At 32.1% G+C, this 12,498-nt stretch overlaps 1 protein-coding gene across 4 annotated transcripts; it reads left to right on the forward strand.

The window, feature by feature from the left end:
• Positions 1-4,924: 4,924 nt before the first annotated feature.
• LOC131158566 (uncharacterized) lies at positions 4,925-10,304 on the forward strand. 4 transcript variants are annotated; one of them, XM_058113436.1, is made up of 4 exons: positions 4,925-5,358; positions 5,523-5,738; positions 8,886-8,987; positions 10,101-10,304. In XM_058113436.1, the coding sequence occupies exons 2-4, from the start codon at positions 5,532-5,534 to the stop codon at positions 10,299-10,301; spliced, it is 510 nt and encodes a 169-aa protein (XP_057969419.1). In that variant the 5' UTR covers positions 4,925-5,358; positions 5,523-5,531; the 3' UTR covers positions 10,302-10,304. The 4 variants fall into 4 exon arrangements, 2 of the variants coding, with proteins under 2 accessions (XP_057969419.1, XP_057969424.1); XM_058113441.1 differs by lacking the exon at positions 10,101-10,304 and adding an exon at positions 9,664-9,936 and having other exon boundaries at positions 4,931-5,358; XR_009137491.1 differs by lacking the exons at positions 8,886-8,987; positions 10,101-10,304 and adding an exon at positions 9,664-9,936.
• Positions 10,305-12,498: the final 2,194 nt, after the last annotated feature.

A 12,498-nucleotide genomic window follows, 5' to 3' on the forward strand; every position in this document is an offset into this window, starting at 1 on the left:
TGACTATTTTAAAATCTTGCAACCTCAGGTGCAGCCATTCATATCTAGCTTTTGGTAAAATCACAGTTTTCTAGTGGTCAAATCTATCCTTTAAATTTTTCTATAGGATAAGTGGGTCTTTAACAGTTGGGTATTCAGTCTTTAATTCTTCATCTAAATAATGACGGACAAAGATCATAGTTTTTGCGCGATCCTATAGGATGCGATATTTTCCATCTAAAATAGTGTTTTTTAAGTTTATTGCATTTAGATGGATATAAAGATCAAGAATACATGATAAATAATTGATGCCTTTGATATCAAAGGGAACAAATTCAACTTTGCTTAGGTTTGACATCTGAATAAATTAATAGTAATAAGGCAATTTAGAAAATAGAATGTAAAAATTGAAATAAAACTAAATTATAGTATAATATTATTTCCACCCTTCTGGAGTACATAAATATGTTTCTTCAGGAACATTATTTTATTTTTATCAATTTATACTCTTCACGAGTATGATTTCAATATACAATATTAAATTGTTTAATAATTTACCACCTCTTCTAGAGGTTAAATACACAACCTCATCTAGAGGGTAAACATTTCACCTCTTCAGGTGGTTGATTTAAACATCTCTTTGGGAGGTTAAAAACATACCCTTTTTGGGAGGTAAATATTTACCATCTCTTCTGGAGATCAAATATATAGCCTCTTCAGGAGGTCTATCTCTTCGGGAGATTGAATATGTAGTTGAGAAATTTAAATATATTGCCTCTTTAGGGGGACTATCTATTTAGAGATTTAAATATGTATAGCTTCTTCAGAAAGACTATCTTACCATCTCTTCTAGAGATATATATACATATGAGGTACATAAATAAAATTGTCCATTAAGGCGGTATAAAAATATAGAAATATATCAGTCGGTTAGAGTCTCGTGCTAATAATGTGTTATAAAATGAAGTAGAAATTGATAATAAAATAAATAAAGATAAGCAGAAAATAAATGGAGACAAGATCGAATTTTACGTGGGTCGGATATACCTACTCCACGAGCAGATTGGATCAAAGCTTCATTATTTTGGGAGGAATTACAAAGTGATATGGAACTGACAATGTAGAAGATAACTCTCCCACTTTATTTTCACTACAAAAAAACTACTTTTTAATGACGAAAGTATTAGTTACAAATTCAATTTTGTCATTAAAAATTGGTATTAGTGATGGTTTTTAAGAACCGTCACTACTAGTGTAAGCATTAGTGACGGTTTTAGTAGCCTGTTAGCTTTGGTGTATTCCCAAGAGGCGGGGTGAATTGGGTATTTAAAAATTTCTTCCTGTGTTCAACTAGTCTAGCAACAACATTACTCAACATAGGGACTGTCTATGCAATTATAAACCCAATCATTCACAATAGTAAAATACAAACATTCATGTGATGGAATTTAAAATGCGAAAATTAAAAGTACGCATAAGAAATGTTATCGAGGTTCGGCCAACTATGCATATGTCCCCGTCTCTAGCTCGCAAGCCCGAGAATTCCTCTAAAGCTCATTTAACGGGTGGAACGGCACCGATTACAACTAGGTCAATTCATAGGGTTGACCTCAACCTACACCTTACCAGGATGGTGCACCTAACATTTCTAATCGGGTTTAAGTCAATTTGAGACTATTCCACAGGGCTAGTCTCCCTCTTCAAGCTCATGCTTACAATACAACTAATGATAATTTTTGTACAAACAAAAGCTTCTTAAGCAAGCATATATGTACTACAATACGCACAATATAATCAATGCACACCAAACATGTAGGAATTATAAGCTCGGTGCTCTTCGTGTGCAATCAACACTCAAAATAATTACTTTATCTAATCAAGCACAAGAGTGTATATTAAAGCAAGATTTGAAACACAATATTTGAATATCACAGTATCAGATCAAGGTTTCAAATATGCTAGTTAGATGATTCAAACAAACTTAATAAGATGTTCTCAATGTACTAAGCACAATGGATGTTTGAATGCAAGCTTTGAAAATGATTTTTGCACACAAAAATATAGGCTAAGGTAACTTGTAATGACAATGCAAGAACCACAAGCCACTAAGTCTTCCCACACAAGATTTATCAAATAAAATTGATGGGAGAACTTAATGCTTTACTCTCAACAAAAATCAAACAATCAATATAGCAAATGAGAGTATGAGTTAATGAGATTAAGCATAAGCACTTTAGACATACTCACAACACTTAAAGGATCAAGAAGAATGAAGTGTATAAGTGTTTTGAAGTATTATAGGCCAAAAAGGGATTTTTGAATTTGAGAGAATTTTGCCTTAATTATTTTTTCTAATCCTTGCTAATTATTACAAATGAACATATATATAGGTAAGGGGAAATTTTTGACGTTGGGGACTCAATGGGGATAATTAGAAAAGTTTAAAACAAGTTTAGAAAAATTAACCTAGTTTATCCCTTTTAATTTTAGTAAAAATTATTTTAACCTGAGAGATTTGGGTGGCTAAACTTTAGTTTGGTCGCTCGAATAGACTCAGCTCTACAAAGCATTTAAAAAAGTTTGGTTGCCCAAGTCTAGATTCGGTAGGCTAAATAAAAGTCAGAAACATTATGTTTGCGGTTTGGGTGCCCAAAGTTAAGTTTGGTTGACCAAACTAAAAAGTTCGATCGCCCGAGGCCTTTTTGAACATGGAAGTTTGGTCGCTCGGGTTGGTGAAAAGTTCTCTGACACTAGTTCAGTCGCCCGAAGACGATATACTCATTTCTGGTTCTGTTGCCCGAAACCAGGTCAACACGTTGACTTCCCAGAAGTTCGGGTGCTCGAGGTGTTCTGAACACCTAGGCTTTGGTCGCTCGACTTCTCACAAATATGCCAATAATGTTCAATTTCATTTTAAGTTGATCCCCTGATTGAATAAGTTATTATGGGGACTGTTTGTGCATATGTGCAGGGACCTAAGGTCTTTTCTAAGGCCATTTTGAGATAGTCCTAAAAATTCGGCATCGGTCGACTGAACCCTAATGACATTCAGTTCCTTATGGTCAGTCTATGGTTATGTTAAACTTACAAAACTTACATGCATGACATGTAGTGATTATTATAAACTGATATAGATTATTACAAACCAAATTTAAAATATAAATGCATTTATTAAAAGAATGTTCTTTTTCTTTCTTCTACTCTTCAGATTTTCCATGGAGTATGCTAGGAGTATGATCTTTAAATCTTTTAGGCTTCCAACAATCCTTTCTCATGTGTGTGTACTAAATTAATGACTTGTTTAAGTACTAGGCACACACATTAGTAATATATAGTTTGTCATAATCAAAATCAGGGATCAGACTCAAAAAGTCAACACAACCGTCACTAATACAACACTATTAATGGCGGTTTTAAAGTCATCACTAATACTTTCATCACTAAAAACCATGCCGGAAACAATTTTTTGCATGAAAATTATTCCGAAAAAATATTAGTGACAATTATGGGGTATTAGTGACAGATTAAATTTGTCACTAAAAGGCACATATTAATTACGATTAACTAACCATCACTACTAGTATTTATTAATAAATAAAAAAAATTTATTTAACACTATTAGTGACGGTTCAGAGAATTCGTCACTAATAGCTAGTTAGTAGTGACGGTATAGTAATCCATCACTAATAGTGTTTTTATTTAAAAAAAAATATAAAAATTATTTAGTCAACAGTATTAGTGACGGTTTGAGAGATTCATCACTAATAATAGGGTATTAATGACGGCTTAGTAATCCGTCAGTAATAGTATTTTTATTTAAAAAAATATAAAAATAATTTAGTTAACAGTATTAGCGACAATTTGGAAGATTCATCACTATTAATAGGGTATTAGTGACGGTTTAGTAATTCATCACTAATAGTGTTTTTATTTTTTTAAAAATATAAAAATAATTTAGTCAACAGTATTAGTGACGGTTTGTGAAATTCGTCACTAATAATAGGGTATTAGTGATGATTTCATAATCTGTCACTCATAGTAATTTTTATTTAAAAAATATAAAAATAATTTAGTTAACAGTATTAGTGACGGTTTGAGAGATTCGTCACTAATAATAGCGTATTAGTGACAGTTTAGTAATCCGTCACTAATACTTTAACCTAAGTTAAATTCATCTGCACGCACATGATTGCCCCAATCTCCCTCCTTTCCCAATATCTCTTTTTCCCTCCTTTTCCAATCTTCCTTTAAGAACCGTCACTAATACTTTTGTCACTAAAAGTCTTACGAGAAACAATTTTTCACGTGAAAATTATTCTGGGAAAATATTAGTGACGATTCTGGAGTATTAGTGACGGATTAAATTTTTCGCTAAAAGTCACTTATTAGTGACAATTAACTAACCGTCACTACTAGTATTTATTAATAAATAAAAATAATTTATTTAAATCTATTAGTGATGCTTTAGAGAATTTGTCACTAATAGCCAATTAGTAGTGACGGTATAGTAATCCGTCACTAATAGTGTTTTTATTTTAAAAAAGTATAAAATTAATTTAGTTAACATAATTAGTGATGGTTTGGGACATTTGTCACTAATAATAGGGTATTAGTGACACTAATAATATTTTTATTTAAAAAATATAAAAATAATTTAGTTGAGAATAATAGTGACAGTTTTGGAGATTCGTCACTAATAATAGAGTATTAATGACGGTTTAGAAATCTGTCACTAATAGTATTTTTATTTAAAAAATATAAAAATAATTTAGTTAACAGTATTAGTGACGGTTGGGAGATTCGTCATTAATAATAAGGTATTAGTGATGGTTTAGTAATCCGTCACTAATAGTGCTTTTAATTAAAAAAATATAAAAATAATTTAGTTAACAATATTAGTGACGGTTTGAGAGATTGATTACCCCAATCTCCCTCATTTCCGTCTCCCTTTTCCCTCCTTTACCTCTCCACCTCAATCACCCTCCTTTCCCTCCTCTCTTCTTTTCTCCTCAGTCAATTCTTTCTTCCGCCTATGTGCGTCCTCTCTAGCCTTCCCCATAGTTGTTGTTGCCGCCCTCGTTGCTTCCCACCACCATTGTTGCTTCCCCCTCCTCCCTTCTTGCAGTTCTCCCTCGCCGATTTCAAAGCCGCCACCAACAACTTCACCTCAGACTTCATCGTCTTCGAGAGCGGGTAGAAAGCCCCCAACGTCGTGTACAAGGGTCGCCTCCTGAACAGCCGGTGGATTGCCGTCAAGAAGTTCACCAAGCTCGCCTGGCTTGGCCCTGAATAAAGAAGTTGCCTCACCCCATCGTTAAATTCGACCACTCTCCACAGGTGTTCTGTGCTCCAATCCGTGAAGATCTCAGATCTGAACAGGTATGATCTTCTACATTTATATGTTTTTTTGCATTAATCAATCACTGATTTTTGACTTCATTAATCAATCACTGATTTTTGACTTTCATTTTTTGGATTCTTTGTATTAATCCATTCTTTCCATTTTTTCTTTTGGGTAAAAATCTACTTGAGAAAATTTCTAGGTTTTGTCTATGCCATTGAATCTGTTCGAATTCCTAGTGTTGGGTGTCGTGGCACAGCGAGTTGGGGTGCGAGGAGTACTAGAGGTTGAACAAGGACGAAAAGGAGAAGGGAGGTCTGATGGTGAGGGAGCTTGCGAAGGAGCAGAGCTGGAACAGGTGCCCCCACTGCAGGTTTTATGTGGAGAAGACGGAAGGTTGTCTACACATCACTTGCAGGTTAGTCTCTATTCACTGTTTCGTGTTTCCTATCAATTCGTATTCGCAAGTTGTGGGTAAAAAATTTTGAATTGTGATTAAAATCATAGCTGATGATTGATTGTATTTGAAAATAGTTTTTGATTAATAATGAAGTAGTAAGCGGTATATTTTAACATATAATTTGTATATTAAAATATATTGTAAAATACATTTTACAAGAATTTGTAAGTTTTTTTATATATATAAATGGGATGATCATATTTTTATTTGATTTGCATTATAAAACTTTTATTAATTTACTCATGAGAATTTCAAGATGTACTTTTAAGAAAATTATTGTTATATTTCAACGATTCATAAATGATAAATGAAGAATTATTATATTCTCACAAGTTAAATTTTTATTTTAGAATTTCCTATCATCCTAAATATCAACCAGAATAAACAAAAAATTTGACTGATAGTAAATTAGAATAATTTTTAATACTATGTAAAGAGAATTCTCTCTTTGGTGTGTTAAAAAATGTCAATTCTATCTTTATAACTAGCCATGATTATTTCAAAATATTCCTTTAATTACCTACAATTATTTCAAAATAACTTTATAATTATCTCTAATACTATAAAGGAATTCTTTTTCATGTCATCTTTTAAAAATGTTAAATTTATCTTTATTACTACCAATCATCATTCCAAAATACTCCTTCAAGTACCCACCATAATTCTAAAATCCCTTTATAATTATATCAAATTTATCTCTATAATTATTCATAATTATCACATAATATCTCTATAACCATCTATAATTATTTCAAAATGTTCTTATATTATTTAATTTTTTATTATAATTTTTAAAAATTTTAATAAAGTGCCTGGAGTGTGTGCCCATTGCTGGCAAAAATAATAGATTTGAAACTTGTAACAGTTATTTATATTATTATCATAACATAATAATATCATTTTTTTTTCAATAATTCATATGTTTATTATAATAATTTATTAATATATACATAAAAATATAAGAGGCCATTAAAGTCCAACTCACCAGAAAATGATTGTTTTGCAAATATACCTCCATGAATTTCTAGAACAGTAGAATCACTAGCATCTTGTTTGTTTATACCTCCCATCATTAAATTTTTGGTAGCAGACAGCTTTTCAACTACATTGGGTTCTCTCCTTTGTCTAGGAAGTAAGGTAAAGCCATATTATGTTTTCAATAACGAAAATGGAGAAAAAAAAATAGCATTATACACACACCCTTCCTAAGTGATGGTATTGAAATTTAGTAGGTTTGAAATTTAGTTTTTTTTTTTAAAAAAAAAAAAAAACTAAAATTTGAAAGTTAAAATTTAAAAGAGAAATTAAAATTATGGAGTTGAGTTTAATGGAGTTGAAATAAGGGCTATGCAGGGAAGCTAATCATAGATAATGGAATTAGGGTACAAATAAGTTGAGACAATTGGAGCTTTAGCATGTCTAAACTTGTTAAATTTTTAATTGGTCTAGAGTTTGAGTCTAACTTGAATTTTCTTGCTCAAACTAATGCAATTGAGCAATTTTAATTTAAATACAAATACATATAAGCATGAACATAGAGCAATGTGGTGAATGGTGATGGTGTTGTGCTAGCTTCCTTATATTATTTTGATGATAGCAACTTTTCCACATGAATAAGCCTCTCCCACTTTTATATCATAGAGATATATTTTTTGAAATAAAAATTCAAAAATGAATAGAGAATAAAAGGTAAAAGGACTAAAAACGGATGAAGTTAAGAAAACTATAAACCTCTAAAGTTTAGTGAAACGCAAATTAATTTCTATATCTTTATTCTTGTTTGAGCCTTTCAAAATGAGCCCACAACAATATAAGGAAATCCTATTTATCAGGGGCTCCTTATGCAAACACGCTTCCATGTTGCCAACACATAGCACACACTTACCATTCTTTCTTGTACATACAACACACACAATTTATGTTGTTTGCGCACTCAAAATTTTTTCCTGTGCACAACACACACAATTTCCTATGTAGCATGCAAAAATTCTATATAAGTTCAGGGGGAATTCTGAAAAATCATAAATTATAGAATACTTGAACTATGACATTTGGCAATGTATTGCAACATCTTGTATTATTGTTTAAAACTTGAGATATTTTTTGTAGATGTTATAGTCTTCTTGATTTGGATATTGGAATATAGAAATGACTTAATTTTGCTGATTCTGATGCCTATTGGGCAAAATATCATGGCATTGGACAATATTTAGGCATGTATGTTTGATGGCCAACTTAGCAGACATTACCTGCTCTGCTACTTAACTTTTTGTATATGGTACACTCACTGAGGTTGAGAGTGTGCTTAAATACTTTATTCATGCTGGAGGTATTACCCTTACTAATATGCATCCTCATTGTGTTAATTGCCCAATGCGCACTATTACAATAGAAGCGCACTATTACAGTAAAAGAGACTGTTTATTTTGATAAAAAAAATTTAGGCTAAGGGACTTTATACACTGACTTGAATATGGTATCTTGGTTGACTTGAATAATTGGTGATGACCCAAGAAAGGTGAATATTTGACGGTATAGAAGTAACAAAAAGAAGTGAACCCATTTGAATAATTATTGAATAATGTTTATTCTCATTGAAAGCATAATCATAGGGTAAAAACAATAATTTGATGCTTGTAGGGCCTATTAGCCTGCGGAAATTGGTTGTTCTGTCATTAGTAAAATGTGCTTTTGGTTGCTTTAACTGGGTTAATTTGTTTTTCTAGTATTAGTGTATTGGCGGAGGATTTGAGAACGTGATCATATTTTAATATTGTTATAATTTTAATAATTTTCTGTAGTTCTTTGCGCTACAGATCCATCTTGTTGTTCGAATACATTGTAAAATATACTGAACTGGTTAAATTTTAATTGGACCTGTGATCAGTGCTTATGTTGTTGCTGAATCTTGTTGTGTTTTCTATTGTTATTATTGTTCTTTTCCATGTAGTGTGTTGGGGGGTATAATAAATAAAAAGAAAATGTAGAACTGATTGCTGCTAAAGCACACACAGTTAACTTATTCTAATGCTTGACTGTTCCTATTTTTGATCTTGCCTACTTTCCCTTTATGTTGTCAAATTAAGGATAAATGTGATCTTTTAGGTATTGGCATTAAGAAGATCATACCTGCATAGGGTGTTGGACTATGAAGACGAATTCTTTGCATTGCTGATGCTGGTTCTTGAAACTCATAGCTTACGAACTGTAGGTTTTCATCTTTCAAACCCTTAACAGTTATTGCTTCATTAAAAAATTCTTAACCACACCACCCTTGGCAATAATTTAAAAACTAGGAACTTTGTTTGCTACTACTGGAATACATGCTTGTGTTGAACACCAACTACATGACTGATGCAGTATATTGTGAATTGCATGTTGGCAGTGGATTTAGGTTGTTGCATGCTTGAAATGATTTATTTGCTGAAAACAACTAGGTTCCAGTTACATGTTTTATGGGAAAATGTACAATTTACAGAAGGCATGCTGCCGAAATTCCGTAAAAATTTTCCCAAAATAAAACCATGTACAAAGATAATTATGATAAAATGAATGTTAAAATATTTTTGAAAGGATGAGTGAAAGTTAAAAGGATATTAAACTTCATCCTTTATGTGAATAACATTGTAGATTACTATCTATAATGCACCGAATGACTAAATCTTTTTGCGAACTCATCTGTAATTCCTCCGATGTATGTTTCCCGTAACAACACTTAAATTATTATACTTCTCTAGAGTTTTTTATTTTTCTGCTTTTTTCTTTCGCATTAGTGTCTGAATGTCTTATTATTTTGCTATCAAATCATTGATACTTATGGTACGAATACATATATGTTCAAAAATCGTATACTAATTTTTTTTTATAATTCTTAATTTGTAAGGTTTGCAACTGTCACAACATCAGCACAATGTCACGCACTGTAGTTGGATGCGGCTTTTGATTATTTTCTTCTTTTTTCTTTTGTTATCTGAGCAGATTAAATTTCTGTATTTTTATTTGAATTTGTATAATGCATTTGTATTTGAATTTTGAATTTTTTGTATTTTTTTGTTATCTGAACAAATGGAATTTCTGTATTTTAATTGAATTTGTATAATGTATTTGTATTTGTATTTGAATTAGAATTTTGAATAATTTATGAATTTTTTAGTAATTATGGTTTAATGTTATGTATGCGAAAATGTAATTACAGATCTTTATAGGAATTAATGATTAAAAAAATTTGTTGACTTTTTGAGTCTGATCCCTGGTTTTGATTATGACAAACTGCATATTACTAATGTGTGTGCTAAGTACTTGAACATGTTATTATTTCAGTACACACACATGAGAAATGATTGTTGGAAGCCTGAAAGACTTAAAGATCATACTCCTGACATACTACATGGAGAATCTGAAGAGCAGAACAAAAAAGAAGAAGATTCCTATTGTAAATGTGTTTATGTTTTAAATTTGGTCTGTAATAATCTATATCAGTCTGTAATAATCTATGCATCTCATGCATGTAGGAAATTGTAAGCTCAACATGACCATAGTTTGACTATAAGGACCAAATGACCTTAGGGCACCCTTCGGTCGACCGATGCCAGATTTTTGGGACTATCTCAAAATGGCCTCAGTAAGACCATAGTATGACTCTAGGTCTCAACACTCTCACATATATCATACAAAATACATGAGGGTTAAAAATGTGTTTAAATTGAATTTTATAGGGAAATTGAGAGAGCTCAGTCGATCGAACCCCAGGAGTTCAAAACTCCTCGGGCTCCCAAACTGTTGAGAAGTCAGCGGTTGACTTAGGCTCTTGAGTGACCGAACCAAATTGTGCACACCTTCCATGGGCGCCTGAACCACCTGAAAAGGACATTCCACCAACTCGGCCAACTCGGGCTACCGAGCTGTTTAGTTCAAATAGAGCCCCAGGCGACTGAACACACGAGTTTGGGCTACCAAACCTATGATTGGGCACCCGAATTTACGAAGAAATGTTTTTGACTTTGTTTCAGACCACCAAACTAAACTTGGGCTGCCAAACTAAATTTAAAGGCTTTTATTATTGTGTCTGTTCGGGTGACCGGACCACGGTTTAGCCACCCAAACCTTGCCGGGTTAAAATTATTTTAACTGTGGTAAAATTAGGTTAAGTTGGATTAATTGTGTATTAACTATTTGAAACTTTTCTAATATTTCCTAACAAGCCTCAAACGGTTATAATTTTACCCTTACTTGTAAATATAGGCTCATTTGCAAAAATTAGCAATTTTATTAGCCAAAAATCCTCTCTTTTGAAAATATTATTTGTCCAAAAACTCTCAAATTTCCATTCTCTTGATACATTCTGAGATTGTGAAAGCATATTTAAAGTGCTTGTGATTGTTAGATTTTGCTAGAAACTCTTTTTTGTGTGTTTGATTGTGATATTATTCTCGAGGAGTTTTAGTTTAAGTTTATCCCACAAATTTTAATATTATAAATCTTGTATTGGGATAAACTAGTAAACTTAGGATATTTGCATTGTTATTGCAAGTGTCCCATAACTTTGATTTTGTTATGCAAAATATTTTTTACAAGCTAAAATATTTTTTCAAACTACTCGTGTGCTTATTTCATTGAAAAAAATCTTTTGAGTTAGTTTGAATATTTGATTAAGCATCTTTGAAACTCTGATTGAACATTGAGATTTGATATTAACGTGTTTCAAAAATTTAGCTTGTTTTGAACACTCTTGAGCATATTAGTGATAATACCTTATTGAATGTTGCTTGCACAAAATCACATCACTGAGCTTATATTTCCTATATTGTTGATGTGTTGTTGATTGATTATACTATGCGTATTTGGTGCATATATGCTTTACTTGAGAAGTATAATCACTGTACCGTTATTTTGTGAAAAATACTTTTGTATTTCCAGGCATGGCCTAAGGGGGCTTGATCTAGTCCAGAAGGATTAGGTTGAGTCAGCCTTGTGAATTTGACCTAGGGCCTTCTCCGCCCTGTAAGGAGAATTTGTAAAGGTTGAGGTCAACCTTGTGCTAATTGACTTGATTGTAATCGATACCGCTCTACTCGTTAAGTGAGCACTATTGGAATCCTTGGGCTTGCAAGCTAGAGGCGGGGACGTAAGCATAGTTTGCCGAACCTCGATAACATATTGTGTGTGTTCTTTACATTTCCGTAATTTATTTACTGCACATGTATGTTTTATTGTGAATTATTGTGTTTATTTTTGCATAGAAAGACCATAGGTTGAGTAAGACTGTTAATCTGGTTTAACCTAGGCGATAATTTTTAAATACCCAATTCACCCCCCTCTTGGGAATACACCAAAGCTAACAATTGGTATCAGAGCCTCGTTGCACTAAACTTAAACACTACTAAGAATCAGGGTATTAGTGAAGGATCAAATCATTAGTGACGAATTTATGAGTATTAGTGACGGTTTTAAAATTGTTGCTATATCTACCGTTACTACTAACTTTTAGTGACGACTTTAAAATTTCGTCACTAATAATGGAGTATTAGTGACAGATCATAACTGTCACTAAAACCCTAATACCGTCACTATAAATTCTTGAACGGCTCAACTCAAATTCGTCACTAATAGCAAGGTATTAGAGACAAATTACAAATGCGTCACTAATAGTAGGGTATTAGTAAATGATTCAAATTCGTCACTAATAGTAGGGTATTAGTGAAGGATTCAAATACGTCAC

This window comes from Malania oleifera, chromosome 1 (genome assembly GCF_029873635.1).
Source record: "Malania oleifera isolate guangnan ecotype guangnan chromosome 1, ASM2987363v1, whole genome shotgun sequence".
Classification (NCBI taxonomy): Eukaryota; Viridiplantae; Streptophyta; class Magnoliopsida; order Santalales; family Ximeniaceae; genus Malania; species Malania oleifera.

Bases quoted from the DNA above. Each gene is read 5' to 3' on its own strand.
- LOC131158566 (XM_058113436.1), top strand. From the start codon at position 5,532: ATGCCATTGAATCTGTTCGAATTCCTAGTGTTGGGTGTCGTGGCACAG. The intron at 5,739-8,885 runs GTTAGTCTCTAT...GTGATCTTTTAG, and splicing joins TGTCTACACATCACTTGCAG to GTATTGGCATTAAGAAGATC. The intron at 8,988-10,100 runs GTAGGTTTTCAT...TTATTATTTCAG, and splicing joins AAACTCATAGCTTACGAACT to TACACACACATGAGAAATGA.